At 47.9% G+C, this 21,920-nt stretch overlaps 1 protein-coding gene across 2 annotated transcripts in view; it reads right to left on the reverse strand.

Moving 5' to 3' along the window:
• Window positions 1-1,112: 1,112 nt before the first annotated feature.
• The window catches only part of CPAMD8 (C3 and PZP like alpha-2-macroglobulin domain containing 8), a 1,947,746-nt gene continuing 1,926,938 nt past the window's right edge, over window positions 1,113-21,920 (reverse strand). For both annotated transcript variants that reach the window (XM_069649211.1, XM_069649210.1), the window contains exon 43: window positions 1,113-1,372. In XM_069649211.1, coding sequence (XP_069505312.1) covers window position 1,372 — 1 coding nt within the window. In that variant the 3' untranslated portion in view covers window positions 1,113-1,371. The remainder of the gene's footprint in view (window positions 1,373-21,920) is intronic.

Below are 21,920 nucleotides of genomic sequence, written 5' to 3' on the forward strand. Positions count from 1 at the left end.
GGTGATGTGCGCTCTGCTGATGACAAGTACCACAACGTAACATCTCTTTCATGGTACTAGAGAGAAGGCATTAGAGATCTCATTTTCTCAGCTTGGACCAAAGCGGTATTTGGCTGTGATGACAGTCTTGCTCTGTGAAGGTCCTTCCTAACATCGAATGTAAAGATAGGACGTAATACTTTCCTACTTAAAACCAGTTGGTTGTCATATTTGCGACCAGCCGAACTCTTACTAAGCAATGGATTGTGAAATGAATGAACTTTTCTACTTGAAATCAATTGCAACTGTTCCTGATAAAGAAACATCCCATTTGATGAGAGGTAAAGCAAGCTCACCCGTTCTTCGTGCCAATACTCTTTTGGAAGGCACTGGATGATGGTAGATTCTCCAAGTACTACTGTCTTGATGTCCATGCAACAGCTGAGAAGAAGATAGGGACAGCCTTGCTAAAAATAGTTATCCATACCAACAAGTCTCACGTCCTCTCTTCCCAGGCCTGCCTTGTATTCTGCTGTATTAAAAGCCTCTAAATCTACTAACGATACAATGCTAGAGAAACAAATGAACTTACATGTAATTACAATTACCCAGAGTTAGAATTGTTTATAAATTAACATGTAGATCATCCTCCTCCCCTGGAAGGCATCTGAGTATGTAAGGTACTTTTATGGTCAATAAATATAAGGCGACTTCCAAGGGCAAAGCATTAAGCCCTTCCGCTGATTGTCAGCTGAGAAAAACTCCCAAATAAAAAACACATTGAATTCTGATTTTGTTTTTTAAGCTACTTTGCTAACAAAAAACTGTGCATTCCCAACCTGATTAATCCATTGACAGCATGTGAATATATGAAAGATAGCCACAGTGGAGAACTGTAGTTACAGGTAAGTAACCTTATTTTTCCATTGCACCTCTTCTTATTTTTTATTCTCTGTAAAACCTAAATCAGCCCAGAAAATATGCAATGTGAAGCTTGTTTACGATTCAGGACTCCCACACGCTCCAATGATTCTCAGCTCCTGTAGCTAGACCAATTCTCGTGATTCTAGCACAGGTGTCAGATTGTGAAAACCGTAGCCTTGCCTTTAAAAAATGAAGCACACAGTTTCAACTTGGAGTTAAGAACTTTAAATAAACACAGATACATATTCAGAACATTTTATAAAGAATAATTATAATAATTAAAAAGAAATCAAGACGCCCCCATTTATACCGAATCCCCAGCAGAAATCTTGGAAATCCGACATATCAGACGAAACCTGACAGTAGCTTGTGAGTTTTAGCTTTTTTCAGCATGTCCTTTGCATGAACATAGAATGTACAATTAAAAGTTCTTCTTTCTTTATCTCCTCTTCACGTTGAGTGCGTCTTTCTGTTGAGAAGGGAACAGAGAATAAATGTAAATTTTTGTTGACATGTATACATCTGATTCTATATTCATGAGACTGAAAATCCCATGTGCATTTTCCATATTCGGATTGATTTTAATGTTGTGAACAGTTTTCATATCAGTTCACAGGAGAATCGATGCTAGCAATCATTCAATGCGTTAGATTGGAAAGGCGGCGGAGACGGTAGCGCACACTGTCAGACATTTGCAAGTGAGGAACGTGCATAGTGCAGCTTGCTCCCAATCTTGATGCATAGGACATTGGGAGCCAAAGTACTTTGGGGGACATGACACTGCTGAATCTACAGCGACCTGAGCCACACGTGAGTTGGCATACTGTTGGGTGCTAGAGCGTCTCCTGGAGCTGCTCTGTGTACATGAACATGCAGAGTACCCAAGAGGCACGGCGGACTAGAAGAAATCGGTAGGCACGGACAGTTGGGGTTAGGGTGTTTTGCTTTACAGTTTTTCATATTCTGACCCTATGATAAATAAAGAACATTCTATTTCAAGTTGACCTGTATGTATTCTCATTTCTGTCAGGCATGTCTTGCAAGGTGTCAGGTGGGTAAATCATAGGTAGCAAAAGCGGTCTCCCAGTGGTGGGTAACACTGTCTGGGGGGTACAGTGACCAAGCATGCCATCCTCATCTGCTAGTGGGAAGGTGGTCACCCTACTTCTGTAGTATGTTTTCATGCACATCCTCCACCTCTACCTTCTGAGTAAACAAACCAGCAGAATCCACCCTTGTTCAGCCATTGTGGATATGTGTACCCGGCTGCCTTCTGACTGTGTTGAAAGAGGGAATTTGTTTGATATTTGTCACTTGATTTACATGCTGTGAGGGGGCAGAAATGAAAGCTGAACACAAAGTGTTCATGTTTTTGGTTAAAGACATTTATTAAATAAAAGAATGAGCCCTATTCTAAAGAGGATCTGTATGTGTCAGGATGTCAGTAACTGAAAAGCCGTCCTTGCGTCCAAAACAGCCTATCCCGACCCTCCCACTACAAACAAAACAACAAAGTGGTGAAAACAAATGTCTTTAACATGATATTGGCAAAGGTATTCAAAACCAAAAGTATAAGAATGACTTCAACAAAACTATTTTCCAAGGTAAAGACCCTTGGCTCCAGAGGATGGTCCCCTTCCCCTGGATTCTTAGATATGATGGAAAAAGTAACGTCTCTTTAGTTAACAGTTCCTCTGCGTCTTCACTGGACTCGCGAAGTTCTTGTTTAAACAATGCATTCCTGTAACAGTCTTTCTGAAATATTTCTTGTATCTTTGCAGATCACCTGGTATACTCCCCTGCCAGGGATTTCTATACAATTTCTGCTGACTGGTGTATTCGCCTGCCAGGACTTTTTCTGTAGTATTTCTTGTATCTTAGCAGATAACCTGGTATACTCCCCTGCCAGGGATTTCTATACAATTTCTGCTAACTGGTGTATTCTCCTGCCAGGACATTTTCTGTAGCATTTCTTGTAACTTTGCAGATAACCTGGTATACTCCCCTGCCAGGGATCTCTATACAATTTCAGCTGCCTTTTGTACTCGCCTGCATGGACTTCTTTTATTGTTTCAGTTCTTTGGCTATACCACAAGAGCATATAGCGTGAGGTGCTTGGTATATCTGTCTATGGTATCTACTTTGCCTTGTCTGCATTCAAACATTCTTGTTCTTATTTGCTCAAATGTTTCCCCCACTCTGGCATCTCATGCATCTGCACTTGATTGGGGTTTGCCTTTGTACTTTGCCTTGTCTGCATTCAAACATTCTTCTTATTGGGTGTTGAATTTGTACTTTGCCTTGACTGCATTCAAACATGCTTTAGGGGTTTTCTGTATCAGCAACTTCGTACCATTCAAACATGTGTTGGCGCGCTTGTCAGAATGCCCCGGGGTCCCCAGCTGCTTTGGGTAAACTCACCAGTTCTTTCCAGCATCTCTGACTATGCTTGTGCCGTTGCAGTGTGGTTCTTTCACCCACTTTCCTTAAGCTGTTTCGTTGAGCGGCCCAACATCCAGGAGCTCCTGCGTGGCACCCAGTGTCTCCACGGCCCTTCTTGCTCACATGCAGCATTTCTCTTCCCGTCCATGTGGCCTTCTCCATTCTACCAGACCTGTCTGTACGCCTCACGCTCATGACCCTCAGCACGGGGCTCAATGTCTTCTCCTGCACTGCTCGATTCAATAGTGTGGTTGCCATCTTTAAATGTCCCGTGCACTGAAGACTTGAAAAAACAACTAGTCTGCATGTTGTACTTTGAGCTGTCACTTTGCACAAACTCCCTCGTCACAGTACCTGAGTGGTTATGGGAGTTGGAGTACATGGATTTTTTTGGACCTGTAACTCTTATAGGGTTCTTCTCAGAGATTTTACTCAGAGATTTCACATAAAGGCACATCAGAAACAAAAGGTGTTACATGTGAGTTGTGGGTGTTTGGATCAAAGGTGGGAGCTCACAAGAATAGGGTAGATAAAAGATTTCTTGATTTCCTCTATAAGGGGGAACCGTGAGCTGATAATCGGCGAATAAGCTCTTGGGTGTGAGAGGGTCCTCTTCATGGAAAAAAGGGGCATTAGGTGTCTCATCCAATGAAGTCATGACATGTCCCCGGTCATTGTCTCCTCCCATGTGACCCTCCCTCCCTCATACAACCACTCCCAGGGTCAGGATCAGGTAGCGGCTGCCGTCCCCTGGCCACAAGGGAGGAGGTTCCCACCGGAGAATCCATGATGACTCCATTGGATTCCTCACAGTCCCCTCTTGACTTGAAAACTTTCCTGGCCGACTTCCTCCACCTTATTTGGAGCAAATAGAGATGGGAATTCTTTTAGCAAATATTTTGCTCTAATTTTATTAGCACTTTTGCCTTTTTCTCACTCGCCTCTTTCATGTGAAAATTGCTTGATCTAAATGCTTTCTGCTCACTTTGAGATCCTTTTACCATCCTTTTCTGCATCGTATTTGCATTAGCTCATTTCTGAGATGCACGCTTCTGAGAATCATGCACATTTATTGCGCATCTGTGAGGAATCGGAAATTAGTGACGACACACAGATGATGTTTTCTCACAATTCACCATTTATTAATATAATAAGGGATAAGGCAAATGCCTATCTTTCCCTAACCCAATGAAATCCAGACTAAAGAAAAATGACCTAGTGTCCAACAATGTCTGTCCCTCACACTATTACATACAACAAAAGCATTTAGGAATCAATTGGCAGTTTCAACTTTTTTTCTCATCATTTTATTTAAATTTTCACATAAATCATATTACAATCAACACATAGGTTTTGTGTTATTACAGTTTCCAATATGTTAGAACACATTTAAAAAAAGTCTCTTAGTTAAAGTAATCACAACTAATTTAAAAAAATGAATTCCATTAATCTCCCCAAAACCAAACAATTGTAAATAATGAACATTTGAAAAACAAAACCATACAGACAAAAGACAAATCACAAGACCTACATGTATCCCCCATTCCCCCCTAAAACGACATACACATATATATTCCAACTAAGATGCTTCAATCCACACCTAACCATACAAATCATTAAAAGGACCCCACAATTCCAAAAAACTTCCTTCCCGATTTTGTAGCTCAACATATATACAAACATTAAAAAACTCTTTTGATCAGGGGTGGGTCCCCCTCCCCTAGATAAATTCAGAATAAGGTTTATTCCTGACTTTCCACACTTGTCTCCTCAATGGGGAAAGTTAAATCAACAACAACATTATGTTCATCAAACACATGCGGCACAGAAGGATAATGGTTCTTATATATGTATTTCTTTGCCATTGGCAATGCAGGTTACAATTCTCACCCCATTGGTTCCTTTCACAAGGGGGTATCTCTCCTGCTCGCTCTTATTTCCTTCCCCACAACCTATTGACTGCTGGCAATGTGTTTCACAACTCTCATGACTGCGACCTTCAATCTGCCTTGATATCTCTGGGCTTTTGGCAATGCAGATAACAATGTCTCTTTTTGGTATATATTTCTCTGGGAAAACTGAATCCCCTTTGTTTTATATTGGCCATTTATGGCTTGGGCAATGCTGGTTCCAACATTCTCTTATCAGGTCTCTCTTTTCAGGCAAGTCGCCTTTACCTGGTTTAACAATTGCCTCCTTTTGGTGTGGGTAATATGAATGATCATATCCTTCTGTTCGCTTCTCCCTTTTGGGTAATTATCTTCAATCTGCTTTCTTTTAATTGTGTTCGTATTCAAAAACGCCTTTCTTTTAAAGCCGTCTAGGATGGAGTGCCCCGGGGTCACCTTATTCAGAATAACTCACCAATTGTGCTTGGTGTCACCTCCAGAGCCGCTTACAGTTGTTTGCTGCTCGATGGCTCGTCCCTCGCGTTAGAGAGTCACTGTTAGTCTCTTGCGGTACGCGCTGCCTCTCAATGGCGCTGTCACGGCTCCACACGTGCTCTAGGGCAATACTCGCACCGGAGTGCTTAATCAGACACAGACAGCCAATCTCTCTTTCGGGACAGCTGGGCTCACCACTAATTCCAGGTGGGCGTCCTCTGCATCTCCAGACTACTGCGTCCTCTGACAAAACCTCAGTAGGCGTCCCGCTTCTGGCAACACAGGAGCACCGACCTCTACCTCCTTCTGCTGCTTCAGAAACTGCTGATGCCACAGCGTTCTCTTGACCCGCACCTGACAGGACCCTAAATATTCAAAGGTCCTGCTCAGGTGTGGGTCATTAGAACCAGAAGACTCATGCTGGCGTGCAAGTATGTTGGGGAACGGGAGAGTGGGGCGGGTGTGGTTGTAGAGCAGATGAATGGGCCTGTGGGAAGGGAGTAGAGGTGGGAACGGCTATCACAGGAGTGTCTCCCATATTGGGAACAGAGAGGCAAGGGGGTACGGAAAGGTAAAGATGTTTCCCTGCACTGCCGAAATCAGGCCCTGACAACCGGGATTCAATTAAATCAGCCAGCAGTGAAACATTGTAGATCCTTGTCACCACTGTGGATTACTCAAAAGGGTTCCCAGGGACCCCAAAGGTTTCCTTTTAGGGAGTCATCTATTTAAACAAAAAGGATTTTTAAAAGCGAACGTCAGTATGTGCTTTTTCGTAGATGAGCAAGGAATGTTTCAGTAAGGACAAACCCATGCTCAAAACTGTCTGTTTTTAATGGCGCAAGTGCTGAGCAAAACGCCTGCCGATGGTGTTTTCTCTCAGGACTGTAACCAACAGGGGTGGACTGGCCTCTAGGGAACTCTGGAGCTTTCCCGTTGGGCCTCTGCACCATGGGTCCCTTTAGTGTGGTAACCTATTTCATTTCCACATTTTTACATATGAAAAGGGTTGGGCTTGATGAAAATGTGTAATATGGGACCACTATGAACATTATTTCCAGGACTTCTTTTGCTTCCCAGTCCACCCCTGGTAACCAATGTCTGTTCACTTCTGCCATCGCCATACTGTAGAGTCTTGTAGGGTGCAATGTGCTTCCTCCCTCATGGTCTAAGGAACTGTCAGAATCTGTGCCAACAACTCTTTGTTTCACTGGAACCAGCACACTCTGGGATCTTGAAAGGCTGTGATACCATCTGATACTGGTACCGGTGTGTCCATGACTGGTTTCTGTGTGTTTACAGGACTAGATGATGCATCAGAGGGGCCAACAAGGTGAAAGAAACACGTCTGGAAATAAAGTTTCCAGTTCTCCTGTTTGCCACTCTCTCCACACATTGGTCCACATTGAGAGGAGGCACCGTTTCTGAACAAAGATCGCTTATATGAGGCAGAGCCAATTGCCCATGTCCTCTTAAAATGTGATTGAAAGTTGTGGTGTGTGGGGTGTGCATGCGTGTGTTTTCCACTTTGAGCACCTCAGGAATCGGTACCTGTATTGATCAGAAACACAGGGTAATAAGGCGAAGGAGGTTCATGTTCAAGCAATGTCCTATTTTATGGATATCTCAATGTGTTAAGTGATCGCCTCAAACATGGCGCTAGCTCGCAGTTAGAACATTCCATTCCTGGCAGGGAAATCCCAGCCCTGTTCCTTCTCAGGTCGATAAATTGAGAAAAATAAAGCATATAGAAACGAGCAGATGTTATTTTTTTATTCTTTTCTTTCGGGATGGCAGTCTTAGACATTAAGGAGATTAACTTGTAGTGCCTTCGACAATGTGGTCCCAGATATACTTTGAAATACTTCAAAGATCAGTTCTGTTAGGAAGGGGGCAGCCCCCCCCCCCAGAGCTTTAAGGTAAGGCGAGATGCATTCGAGGCACTGTGATGAGCCAGGGGGAGGGGGACAGTGAAAGGGACGCCTTCCCGTTCAGCAGGACCCTCTGCTAATATTAATCAGTTATGGCATATTCATATGCTGTGACCCAGGGAGCGTGCAGCATTGGCTATCTCTATGCAGATATTATTAATCCTAGGTAGAAGAGAAGGCTTGCGTGGTAGAGGCAGCATTATATGCACCAGACCCAAGACCACGATGTTACAAACATCTCCAGTCATGCCCAAGCTCCCAGGAGGACACTTTGTACCCCTCACCCGCCGCACTGTTTATTAATTGTTCTTGAAAGTGTTGCCAAAGCATGACCCGGCCCATTCCCGAGTGACCACGGGTTATAGCCCATATAACTGACTGAACCCTAAGATCACGAATTCCAAGACACCAGCTGCCCTTTGACCACCAACCCCAAAGTAACAAGTCCTGAAAGAGGGTGGACAGGGTGTGTCGTGTGATTTGTATTGCGAGGTGCTGGGAGGAATAAGTTATAGTTCAAAACAAGGGCGGAGACCTTGGAGCCGGATGACGCGGAGGGAGTGAGAAAAATGTGCGTGTGAAGGTTAAAGTGCCCTGGAACCTCCCGTGTCCGGCTTATGGCCTGCCTAGTGTACAGTATGAGTGATAAACAAGCTGCATAGAAGGAGTATAATTAATTTGTTTTCTGATCTTCGACGTGACAGCACCCACGTGATAGAAGATGGACAGACTGGGCTGGAACCAATAAACTGCCATCCCATATGGATAAAGACAGCACCTGTATAGGGTCCATACAATCAGCCACGCAGGTATTTACTGTTTGTATTGCGTCAGTTATGAAGATGTTTTGCTTTATATGTTTCTGCTTGTACCTCTCTTTGGCAGAACGTTCTTGGTAGCAGAGTTATTTGCTGTTGCTTTCATCTGCGCATGAGATTAAACTTGCTATCCTTACAAGATCGACTTGGACCTTTCTTCCCTAGCGGGTTGCATTATCTCTGGTGTGAGTGTTCCGGGGCTTGCTTTCAGTTCCTCTGTGTCTGACAAGGTGATTCAATGACCTTTCTGTGCTGATCGTACCTGCAGTCCATAGAGGGTAGTCACTGTGCTTGGAAGCCTGTCCTCTGGCCCACCCACAGTGACATGACAATGCCTGCAATGTCCACTGAACATGACTACTGTATGAATGTCCATACCCAGTTTACGTGGGGCTTGTCTTTTGGAGTTAAGGTGTGTTCTATGCATTGCCTATGGCCATGTGCAGCAGCCCTATAACTTTAGCCCAGTGGAAAAAAAACCACAAACCATTTTAAACATATTTAAAGTGGGATGTTTATCATTTTTGGAATCTTTAATACAGAATAGACCATGGTGGGTAAACTTTTAACCTTCCACAACTATTTTCGTCTTGCCCAATTTTTGAAAATGAGCTCACAAACCTATACGACAAATGTTAGTGTTACGTTTGTTTCTCTTACGGCCATAATCCCCCCTCTCGTGCAGCCCATTGCTGCCTCTACGGTCATGAAAGTACCACGTGGGCTGCTGCATTCTCTTTTACACAGATAAATCCTGTGAATCCCTACATGCCTACCAGATTCAATCTTTTCAGAATGGCAACCATCAATCATAGTCCAGTTTGCGAACCCACATTTCAATATGCCTCTATTTTCTTAAGCCCATTTTTTCTTAAACACTGGATAATTGTTCACCGAGCCAAGTTTTAAGTAGTTCCAAATGCCAAATATGAAGCAAAGTGTGGTGTAAATTCATCCATCACTTTCTGCCCTATGTCGGAGCACAACATTCCCTATTGGAGTTTAAATGGGAATTCTATTTTGAGGACCCTGTCTGACCCGTAACTTTATTCACCTTTATTGAACACGTTCGCAAAACGGCCTAAATAATTAGTTTGTAGGAAGGTTTAATGCATTTTCTTTCACATATACCAAAGCCAGAATCTCGCACATCGCATTTTGAATATAAATAACAACAGAATGATAGCAATAGTAGAGCTGCATGTAAACATTTGTAACTTTTAGCTTGTGAAGCTGTTTTAGATTCGCATGCTATGCACAGTCCGCCATCTAGTGGCTGGCCTGGAATATTACACATTGCTTACTAAACTTTAAGGTTGGCATCAAGAAGAGCAGGGCCAGTGTAAAATTAGTAAAGCGTTGGTCAGTGAAGGACCATATTCTGTGAATGAAAGGATCTGGTTTACAGGCTTCAGAGCCTCGACTCTTGCACATGCCTGATTTACGGCCTGACAGCGGCACTTGTGACTGTCATTAATCCAGGACAGACACTGCAAGGCCATTTTCTTTTGCAGAGCCCTACATTTGCACGTTAATCAAAAAGGAGTTACGGCACCTGTGAGGTGTTCTTAATATTTCGTCCACGTTTTTGATTTAAAAGCTAGGCTTTTCCCTGGATGATAGCACCACATTGTCTAATGTATTGAAGTCTCAACAAGACTTTAGTAAATCAGAAAAGTGGATTTTTTTCCTTCAAAATCCTCGCAGTGACTGACGCTAGTGCGCATATTGCTGACGCAACGAAAGATTCCATTAGCTTTTACAGCTGGAAAGCATCTCAGCTCCCCTCCAATCCTTCAACCTAGGTCAGAATGGCGGTGCTGGGAACTGGAGGGCAGAATGTGGCTTTCCACTCCAGTTTTGACACTGGTCATAAGCATCGACTTTTGAATGTACCTGATTTACGGGCCTAGTGACCGTCAGGAATGCAGGGCGTGGTCTGCCAGGGGATCTTCACTGCAAAGTCCTGGTGTTGCATGTACAAAAATGAGATACAACACGACAACTGGGAGGCGCTGTTAACATCTACTGCACACTTACCTTTCTCCTTTACAAGCAAGGCATGGCCCAGAAGGCAGCACCACTTTTCTGTTTTACCGACAGTTTAAGGACACTTTCGTAAATCAGAAAAATGACAGACCTTTTAGTAATTCTTGCAGTGACACTGGTGCACACATAACGGGAGATTTGACAGCTTTTGCTGCTGCAAAGAACGTCGACAGCTCCACTCTAATGCTTCCACCCACCTCAGAATGGTGGGACTGCAAACTGGAGGGGAAAATGTCAGCTTTCCATTCTACTTTTCTTCCCCAGTCAGAGTCGAAAGACATTAAGACTTCTTAAATAAGGATGGGTGATACCCATTTGGTGAAGCTCACTGGGCCCTGTGATGCGTGATGCCTTCCATTACCACCGAGCAGCGCCGGTGCGGGGAGAGGTGTGGGGGGTGCTGAAGGGGCTATAGCCCCGGGTCTTTTGCTTGTAGCCCGTGTTGGGATACGGACACGTCTGCTCAGCTCGGGCTTCTCGGTCGCACTGCCGCGGCCGGGAACGTCCCCTTTATTTATAATGCATGCGGCGGCGTGCAACGTCACACCACTGCGTGCGCATCCCTTAAAGGGGTGTGATGCTTGAGCTAAAACATGGCGCTGATGCGCAGTGCATTCTGGGGGCACTCAGAGCTATAATGGATATTTATTCCATGCCTCAGTGAAAACTGCACTTGCTTTGCTAAAAAACATGCTTTCAATATTATTTGTTGCTGAGCCTGGTATGCAGGCCTCAGCCAAGGACACAGCGCTGGGAAAGCAAGAATCCACAGGAGCCGGCTGGCACCAGATATAAAAAAAGGTTTTGTTATGTCCTGCTATACTTGTGCCAAGGTCTCAGGATGAGTTATGGAATTGTTTTCCATGGTGCTTTAGAAGAGGGAAGCTTTGCTCCTTGGGGTTACTGTGGGTTGACCCGGCCGGCAACCAACAGTCACTCAGCAATGCGCAAGCGCTAATGCCAGAAGGTTCGAGAAATTGCCACTCCTTTTTGAGGAGGGCATATATGCAGAGCTCTGGAAAGGTCAGGTGGAAAAAACACAAAGACCTCAGTCGGAGGGGGGATGCCTTGTTCCGACCTTCCTGTGGGCTGTTGTGCTCTCTGCCTGGCTGTTACTGGGGTCTTCCAGCCGTTTCTGGCGAGATGAGGGATTCAGTTACGCCCATGGTGATGTATTTTCTCTTTAATTCTCTATCTTTTCTGTGATTTATTTCTGTGTTATGACTTGTTGCTTCTTAACTATGAATAAATAGCCGTATAAGTGCTCATTATCCGCTAACTGCGTGTCTGGCTGTGAGTTATTGTTCCGTCTACCTGCGTTCAAAGTATTTGTTCTGCTCTGCAAATGTACTGGTTATAAATAACTGTCCGTGCACTCTTGGCGAGCAATACAAGGGGCAGCACCACACTCCTCCTTTTCCATGAGGACAAACAACACTACTTCACTAGTCTACAAAACCACCAAACAACATTTCAACATGAACGTCAAATCCCCACACACCCCTTTATTCACAACCACCCTGGATCCCCATAATTTACATTATAGGCACACGGGCCAATCATGAGACATGTCCCAACACGTAATCGCTGAGGTAAGCGGGTTTCCCTCGCCCAGGTCTCTGGGGGTACCTCCCGCTTACCTCCGGCACGGGCAGTCCATCCGGTGGCACTCCATGGGCGGGTGACGTGGGTATGGAGGTTGGCCTCCCCCATCGTCAGGCACTTCCATCCGGTCCGGTTCGAGGTGAGGCTCAGTTCTGGGGTCCCCTAGCTTCTTAAAGAAGCTCACATTCCAGGTGACGGCCGACCTACTGTCCGAGGCCATCACTATGGACCCCTTGACAGCCACCACATCAAGTGGCTCAGGTTCGTAGGGGAGAGAGAGATTTCCATGGGGATGTCTTTTCTCAAAAAGCACCTCATCTCCCGGCTCCAGTCGCTGCGGGTGGAGTCCTCTCCTGGCGTTCTCCTGTTCGATCTGCAGCCGGTGATCCATCTCCACCTGCTGATCATCAATCAACCTGGGCTCCTTTTCCCCCACCTCGGGCAGCCGCCCTTGGAGGCACCGTTTGAACAGTGCCTCGGCCAGCGCCACTCCCGTGGACACATGGGGGGTAGTGCGATACACTCGCAAGAACTGGTAAAGAGCCCTCTGCAGGCACTGTCCCTGGCCTTGGGCTATCCTGAAGGTCTTATTTAGTGTCCTCATCAGCCTCACTGCCTCTCCGTTCGCCCGCGGCCAGAGTGGGGTGATCTTCCTATGTTGGACCCCATGCCCCTCCATCAGCTCCGAGAAGCGCTCGCTTTGGAAGGGCGCCCCATTGTCGGAGCACAGGGTGTGGGGGAATCCGTGGGCCTCAAACACTTTCTCGATGGCCACCACCACATGCTCAAAGGCCACCGAGTCCATGAACTCTACCTCCGGATATTCGAGAGTATTCGTCCACGACTACCAGGAAGTGGGTGCCCAGCATGGTTGATCCAAAGTCCTTGTGTACCACTTCCCAGGGTCGATTGCCCTGGGGCATTGCTTCAATCGCTGGCTCTCTTTTCAAAGGGGACGCCGTCTGACACCAGACACAGGCAGCAACAAAGTCATCGACCTTCCGCTCCAACTCCGGGAACCACACCTTGAGGCGTAGCTGGGCCTTGGTCTTCGCAGCGCCTTGGTGTCCATGGTGGGCCAGAGTGATCACGTCCTTGACCTTTGATTGGGGCACGACTATCCGGTCGCCTCTTAGCAGAAGGCCGGAAGCTGAGAACGACAACTCCTCCCTCACCTTCCACAGTTGCTCCAGCCCTATCTTGGCTTCCTGTGTGCGCCCGGCCAGGGACTCCAGCACAATCTTCCATGAACCCTGTTGCATGGCGTATTTCAAAATTTGGAAGCACTCATCTCCCGCTGCCGCTGCCTCCAGACCTTCGAGGGGCATGTCATTGGGGGTAGCTGCCTCCACCACGATGCGAACGTGATCGTCCGCCTCATCGGCACGTGTCCTGCTCTTCCCCGCCGTTCACGGCGGGATGTCTGGACAAATATTCTGCTGCATTGTTCACACCTGGCCGATATACAATGGTAACCCTGTATTCCAGGAGGGCAAGCATCCATCGCTCTATCCTCGCCGGTGGTTTGGACGCGGACCCTGCCAGTATGGAAAGCAGGGGCTTGTGGTCTGTTACGACAGTCACTGGGTGGCCCAGGACGTAGAGCCTGAAATGCCTGCAACCCCATAGCACTGCCAGAGCCTCATATTCGATTTGTGAGTACCGCTGTTCGGTGTCCGACATCGCTTTACTGGTGTAAGCCACTGGGCGGACACCGCCATCCCGATCAACTTGTGTCAACACGGCCCCCAAGCCAAAGCGGCTAGCGTCCACAATGATTTCTGACGGCAACGTGAAATTGAAAAACGCCATGATGTCTTCAGCCGTAAGTGAGCTCTTGATATCATCGAAGGCCACCTGCTCGAAGGGGCCCCACTGCCAGGTTGTTTCCTTCTTTGTAAGGGCCCTTAGAGGCTCAGATCCTGAGACAAGGTTCTGAATGAAACGTCCACAGTAGGTTACCATGCCAAGAAAGCTCCTCACATCAGACACCGACTCGGGTGGTTGGGCCTTCTTAATGTCCTGAACCTTTCTTGGATCCGGCGACACACCTCCCTCCTTGAAAATGAATCTTAAGAATTCAATGGACGGGCGCAGGAACTCACATTTCTCCCTCCTCAGGCAGCATCCCAAGATTATCCAGTTCTTTGTCTACCTGCTCCCAAAGATGAAAAGGCACCCTCTGATGTTTCAGGGCTATGGGCTGCACAGATTCGTCGATGTGCAGCCTCACCGGGTCACCAGTAATTTGTCCAATTCCGTGGAACAGAGTGGCATACTTGTCCAGGAGATCATTGATGTCTTCGAGATAAACCGAGTAGGCAAAGCTGACGATGCCGAGGGCCTCTGCTGCAGTACAACTCAGGAGAGTATTCGTGCTCACCTGTGTGACATAGAACCGGGAGGTGATTTGCGAGCCATCATTCCACTTTTGCTACAAACGCATCGTCCAGCGGGATGAGTTCTGAGCCCCCAAACGCAAAGATATGGGCCTTCGGGCTGACCAACCTGGGAGGTGTGTCCATCCTATCATAATGTCCACGGGCCATCACATTGACTGAGGCACCCGTGTCTACAAGTACTGGGACCAGTGACTTGTTTACCTCCACCACACACCTCGGTTGGCGTCTGTTTTTCGACTTGAGTACCCCCACACTCAACACGAAAAAGATGTTCTCTTCCTCTTCCTCTTCTTCCTCTTCCGCTGAGGCACCCTCCTCGCCCTGGTCGACTTGGACCACGTTCGGGGGGCGATTTTGATGAAGGAACCCAGACCAAACCGGGCCTCAGGGCACTATCACAGGCAGGGCTGCCTTGCACACACGGGAATAGTGATCCGCGAGGCCACACCTTTCCGCAAGTTATTCCAGCCGCAGGACACTCAGCAGGGTGGGGTAAGTCATATCCACACTTCTGGCACGACTCACCAGCTCTTCCGCCCCTATCACGGAAGCCAGATCCAGGTCTTCTGACGCCTCTGCATCCCCGCTACATGGCACATACCTCCTCAGTCTTCACCGGGCGTGAGCCAGCCTCCATCCTGGACGCCCTGGCTTCGGACACTTCATGGCAGCGTCCTAAGTCCAGGATGCGAGCAAGCGTGGTACCTGGTTCTCTCAACACCTGCCGTCTCAGTTTACCTGTGGAGCACGCCTGAATGAGCATAGTCCGGATCATGTCCTCCGCATCACCCCATGCACATGCGAGCGATAGGCGTCTGAGGCGGCCATAAAAGGTGTCCTAAGTCTCATCCTCCTTCTGCCGTGCTGACAACATCACAAACCTCTCATAGTCAGCGTTGGAGAGGGGCAGAAAATGAGCCTGAAGCGCAGTCTTTGCAGCCGCATAGGAGCCGTCAGCAGTTTGGAGTGACTCGAAGATTTCCTGCACTGCAGGTCCAGCCACATACAGCATGGTGGCAAGCTTGCTGTCATCGTCTGTTTCCATTGTTGCCCTGAAGTACATATCGAGATGGTCCACCCACCTTTTCCATCTGGGCCCCAGGCTGGATGGTGGGCCTGAGACAACAAACTCCGGGATAGGCTGCAGCGCCGCCGGGTCTCGCATTTGCGCCATGGCTGGAGGGGGCTGTTGCACAGCTGATTGCGCCACCGGTGGAGCTTGAGGCAACTGCTGGGCTTGAGGCTGTGCTTGAAGTTGTGGCTGGGCTTGCGGTTGCTGCAGGTCCACAGGCTGCCCGCCATCCTGGCCAACAGGCACATTCATGGTTTAGAGCACACAGGCACCACCAGTGTGTCTTTTGGGGGCCGCAACTCACTCCCACCACCACAATTCAGTCCCATACTGGGAACCACTTGCCACCAGTCCAGACACACACAGGCAACACAAGTCCAAACCTGGTGGTGATGATGATGATGATAATGAGTGGAAGAACTCCACACCCACAGTGTGCCCCACACACGGACACAGCAGCTAGGTATGATGATGAAGAGGATGATGAAGATGGAAGTCCTCAGCTGCAGCAGTGCTGTGTTCTAGCACAGATGTCTCAAAAATTGAGCCAGGGAGGTTTAGGGCTAAGCAGACCTGGTCATCTCACCCCTTCTCCTCGCCTTCACTCGACGTAGTAGGCCCAGAAATAAAAAAAAAATCCCAAATCTGGGCATGGTTGTCCAGGTATATCTGCCTGCCTGCAGTCAGTTTTTCCAGAAATTGGGCATGTATGCCTCTCACAGGTCAAACCGGAGCTCTGCGAGTGTCCACTGCCCGAAATTCAAGATGACCACCTGCCGCGTAGTTTCTGCACGGCCTACTTCTTCAAATTCTTCAAAGGTCTCCGTTTCGGGAAAAAATTTGAAGCAACTTTCACCGCTGGGCCCAGGCATTAAACCGACCTCGTTGCCACTGTTGGGAGTCTGTGGGGACACCCATTCGCGATGCCCGTAAGCCCCCAGCACCCACAGACTGATACGGACACGTCTGCTCTGGTCGGGATTCCTGGTCGCACTGCCGCGGCCAGGAACGCCCCCTTTATTTATAATTCACGCGGCAGCGTGCAACATCACGTTGCCGCGTCTGCGTCCCTTAAAGGGGCAGCACCACAGCCCGGATAGAAGCTCAGGGGCAAGGCTAGCTAGCCCCGAGCCATGACAGTCCCGGATCTTTAACAAGCCTAGCAACACCCCTGCCACCGAGGACCATAAGAATGCGACAGAAAGGACGCATGACATGCAAAAGATTAAGCTGCAGTCCCAAGAACACTCTGGAGAAACCATAGCAACGTTCAAGGGCACAAAGGTGCCACCAACACAACGATCAGCATCCGACCCACAAGCCCCAAATCCTCATTAGGTGTAGCAGCCAGTCACATGTGAAGATAGCATCGAGAGAGTCTAGCCCAAAATAGTAACGTCAACGCTGTATGGAAAGGGGAACAAAGCCCCGAAATGAGCGCATAAGATGCACAGAGCTGCAGTTAGAATCAACGCCTAGGGATAGGACATGTGGCTGCCCACGCATCCAAACGCAAAGACGACAGTGATGTTTATTTATAAAGCGCCAATCAGAGACCAGTCTCCAGTCTCTGCAAACATCATAACAAAACAGATAACACGTCATGTGCTCTAATGGGCAAGTAATAACATAAAATGAAGACAAATCCAAACAAAGCACAGAGGGCAAAACTAGAAAGCTATTCATTCGTAGAAACACAGATATGAAGGGCAGGACACAGGCAGTAGACACGCTTACAGTTCGGGAAGCATTGAAAATACGGCGACGCTAATGAAAGCAGCACCGAAGCATGTTAATGCACTACAGGATACAGGCGAGCACTAGCCCTGGAGTACAGGAGGCGGAGGGTTGCTTCCCTGGGGAAAAAGCAGAAGCAGCTGGTATGACTGGATTATGGGCTCTGCAGACGACACCAAGCCATAGCCTTCACTATCATCCTCTCAAAATGACAATCAGACCAAGCACACTGCAGCAATGAAGATAGCTGTGACACGACTTAACATTGATTGATTGATATTTTATTTCTATCGCGCTCGTACACAAGTGTTTCAGAGCGCGACAAGGCAAGGGAGGGGAACAGGGAAGAACAAAACAGCGATCTTACTAGGCCCAGTGACATTGAGAACGCGCAAGTGCATGGGAGAGGGGGGAGGGGAAAAGTGCATGGAAGGGGGGAGAGGTGCAAAGTGCGAAGCAGAGGAGAAACAGATAAATAACAAAGGCAACACAAAAATAATAAAGGCAACAAACAGTTGTAATGCAGCCAGCAATTTGCAAGTGCTAGGTTTAAGGCAGCAGACAGGGTAGGTCAGATAAGTGCAGGAAGAAAAAGGGGGGGCTGTATGGGTACAGATACAGACCACAGTGCAAGGGGTGGCCCGGAGGCACTGCGGGAGGGTGACAGGATGAGCAGGTACCTGGGCCCAAAAGACAGAGGGTGGCCAGGTGTACAGTGCCAAGAGAGAACAGATCAGCAGGGGAGAGAGGGAGGCGACACGATGATGTGCCCATCAAAAGCAGAAATGTGCCCAAACCCACGTTACATAATAATACAACAAGGGAAATAAAAAGTAAATCATACAATGTCTGCACCTGCCCTTTTAGACATGTAAACTTAAAACTCATTGGCCTGCACCACGAGGTCCCTTTTTTGTCTGAGGATCTGCAAGCTTGCTCCATGATGACCAGCACGGCCCGAAAGAGATGCATGCACATTGGTGCTTATCGATAAGTAAACCTGGGTAAGGGGGCTAACTGGAAGAGATGCATGTACATTGGGTGCTTATCGATAAGTAAACCTGGGCCAGGGGGGCTAACTGAAAGAGATGCATGCACATTGGGTGCTTATCGATAAGTAAACCTGTGCCAGGGGGGCTAACTGAAAGAGATGCATGTACATTGGTGCTTATCGATAAGTAAACCTGAGCCAGGGGGGCTAACTGGAAGAGATGCCTGCTCATTGGTGCTTATCGATAAGTAAACCTGGGCCAGGGGGGCAAACTGGAAGAGATGCATGCACACCGATAAGTAAACCTGGGCCAGGGGGGGCTAACTGGAAGAGATGCATGCACATTGGGTACCTATCGATAAGTAAACCTGGGCCAGGGGGGGCTAACTGGAGATAAGCCATAGGAAGTCCTGTCCTAGAGGTGAGAAGAGAGAGTTGAGGGGGCGGGAGCTCAGAACGTAACCCCCTTTATGTACCGTGCCTGATCAGCCCAGTACCAGCCTCTATCACAGGATAGTTTCCAGTACTGTTTCTGGGCATTCTTTTTCTGAACGGCAACTCCCAGAGTGCACCTGGGAGCAGCCAAGAAACACAGACCGGAACCAAACAAATGGAAAAACAGAAACATTACAACTAATACAGAGTATGAGTCTTCACGACAACACAACAGAGTCCAGCGCCTCCAGACCCACAGCATGCCCGAGAAACAGCAGGGAAACCATCAAAGACGGTCAACAAAACCGTGCTGGAAAAGGGGGAGAGGCTTAGAGGGTTTTCTCCTGTGTAACTTCGCTCCTGGGGAAACAACAGGCTTAGATGGGCTGCCAGAGTGAGGAGAGGGCAGGACTAATAGAAAGGAGGAGGGAGTCGGAACCAGGAAGAGCAAATTATATAAGGGTAGTGAATGGTAGACAGAGTGAGGTCAAGAGCCAGTAAGGGGGACCGAGAGACCACAGGGAGGTTAGCAAGCAGAGAGGAGTGCTGCGGAATTGGGGGCTAGTGCATGTTAGGTATTGGTAGTGAGAGAGAGAGAGAGTGGTACCAGTTTGTGAGAGTGAAGCAGTAAGTGAGAGAGTGTTTGCGAGGACCACAAAAGGTAGGAAAGAGGAAAGAGTGGGAGACAGAAGTAGGGGAGTGGGGCAGGAGGTATAGTGAGGGAGTTGTTGTGAGAAGGGAGTAAGGATAGTAGGGTGGGGGGGTAAGAGAGGGGCACCAGGAGAAGGGTGCAGACGAGAAGTAAGGGGTGGTGTGAGAATAGTGAGGGTGAGTCTATTAGAGTGAGATAGAGAGAGAGAGAGAGAGAGAGAGAGAGAGAGAGAGAGAGAGAGATAGGGGGGAGAGAGAGAGAGAGAGGTTAGTAGAGAAGGGTGAGCAGGTCCCCATATCCCTGGAAGGGTGAGCAGTGCACTATATCCCTCAGTACAGAGTGAGAAGAGGGGCGTGAGTAGCAGAGAGAAGAGGGGGCAGTGAGAGTTGAGAAGAGGGGCATAGTGAGAAGTGAGCAGAGTGGTGTATTGAACAGTTAAGAGAGGGGGAGAAGAAAAAAAAGAGCATGTGTGTAGCCTAAAGGGACAGACGAGAGAGAGATACATGGACAGTATGGGGAGAAGAAGAGAAGGTAGAACGATAGGGAGAGTAAGAAGACCGGAGGGAGTAGGAAGAGTGAGGAGATGGTGGGAGAAAGAAAGGAGGGAGAACACCAGGGACAGGATGTACAGAGGGAGCAAATGGGAAAGTGGTTGCAAGTAATACAACAAATCAATCCTGGGGTCTTTAACAGTACCTGGATTAGTTATGTTGCTAATAAAAACAAAGGTCTGTCTCTGTGATGTATCACAGGACAGCCTAAGTGAAATGCACACATGAGGCGACCACAGAGATGCAGTTCCAAACTTCAAGTTTTATTCTCAGTCAAATAAACAACACATTGAGGATTCCTCAGAGTCACATCAAAAAAGATTGAAAAGAAAGTTCCTACAGTCAGTTTGGCACGTCCTCTCCTTAGCTCACAATTTGCAGAGGCCACTCTGGTCTTATTCCTCAAGTTGCAGACTAAGGTATTCCCAAATCCTCTTCAAGCTTAGTTTTGGATCTTGGCTTTCCACTAAAAGTTCCAAGTGTTACAACAATCACTCATTCAGGGAGTCAGCCCTTCATCATGTCCGATTGAGCAGAGAGAAAATCTGGGCACTTAGACGTTTCCTCTGTTCTAGTGGCCTAGTGGCTGTTCCAAAGACCCCTCTTGCCCCCCAAGCCACTTCCTGTAGTAGCCTCCCTGACTCTTGATGTAACATCACCGACTGAAGCCTCTGGAACCTGTTGTGGCCGGGGTGGTCCTCAGGGTCGGATTGGGTCGTCGGCCAATCGGCCCGTGGCCGATGCAAAATCATGGCGAGAGACCTGGGGGCCGGATCCTGAAGCCCGCGTGGGCTTCACACTTCAGGAACCAGCCCCCAGGGCCTCGGCCTCGCCGGACAGATGCAAGTTGCAAAGGATCTGTAAGTGTTACGCTCACCTAGCTCCCACATGGGCGTCGGTCGGACCCGGATTGCTGCGGCCTCCACCAACGTGATGCGTAGTGCAGAGATGACAGACTGGACTGGCCCTCCTAATCTCGTCTGCTTGACCCATAGAAGGATTCTCCTGCAAGTGGAGAGAGGAATTTAGCCACCCATGGATTCTAGTGATGGCACCTCCCTGCTCTCCCCACTAATCACCTCCAAAATCCCCTTCCAGTACTCTCACCTTATATTCTTAAAAGATGAGCTCTCCATCCTGCGTGGATTGCAGGGGCGCGTAGACACCAGTTGCTTCACTGGTTAAAAGGCGTTGGGGAGTTCTGGACGAGAGTTGACTCTGAGGTTCCTGGCGAAGACCAGTAAGTATAGAGTTCATAGAGTTCAATATGTCCGATGTTCACTCGTATCCCATTCCTTTCTTATCTTGCAGTGGAGTTCGAGAAAAGATGGTCTTGTGGCGGTAGATGGCGTTCAGGTAAGAGTCTGTATTACCCGATGCTGTCCGGTAAATGATGCATGTATTTAACGTGTTGTTTTCTCTCCGTTTTCAGATGTGGTGTTTGAAGATGTGAAGAGTTAAAGAATAATGCCTCCGGTGGTAATCAGGTAAGTCTATGGTGGTAAGAGAGATTGTATTTGTTGGCTCTTTCAGCTCACCTGGTTGTTTCTTTTGTCCCCAGATGCCGGAGCCGGCGAAGAAATGATGGAGGCAGCGCCGGATCGAAAGGTGCTGTGAGGACTGGTGAGTATGGCGCGGCGCTGCAGCTGGCGATGCGACACGTGTAGAAAGAATGTCCTTTCCAGGTGCTGAGACGTGATGGTTCCGGAATCAGGTGAGAAACTGGAATAAAGTTTGTTTTCTAACCTTGCCTTTATTTTCCTTCTTCTCTAGGAGCTCCGGATTCAGGACGGGCATGGCAGAGGTCTGGAAGCTGACTTGCAGGCACGGTGAGCGTTACGCTGCTAGATGCAGAATAATGCGAAGCGTGTGTTGCTGGTCGGGCGTGGTTTAAATAGCCTCAAAAGTAGTCCCAGGTAAGAAGTCCCTAGAACCACACCCGAGTAAA

This window comes from Ambystoma mexicanum, chromosome 1p (assembly GCF_040938575.1).
Source record: "Ambystoma mexicanum isolate Mex_15411 chromosome 1p, UKY_AmexF1_1, whole genome shotgun sequence".
NCBI classification, from domain to species: Eukaryota; Metazoa; Chordata; class Amphibia; order Caudata; family Ambystomatidae; genus Ambystoma; species Ambystoma mexicanum.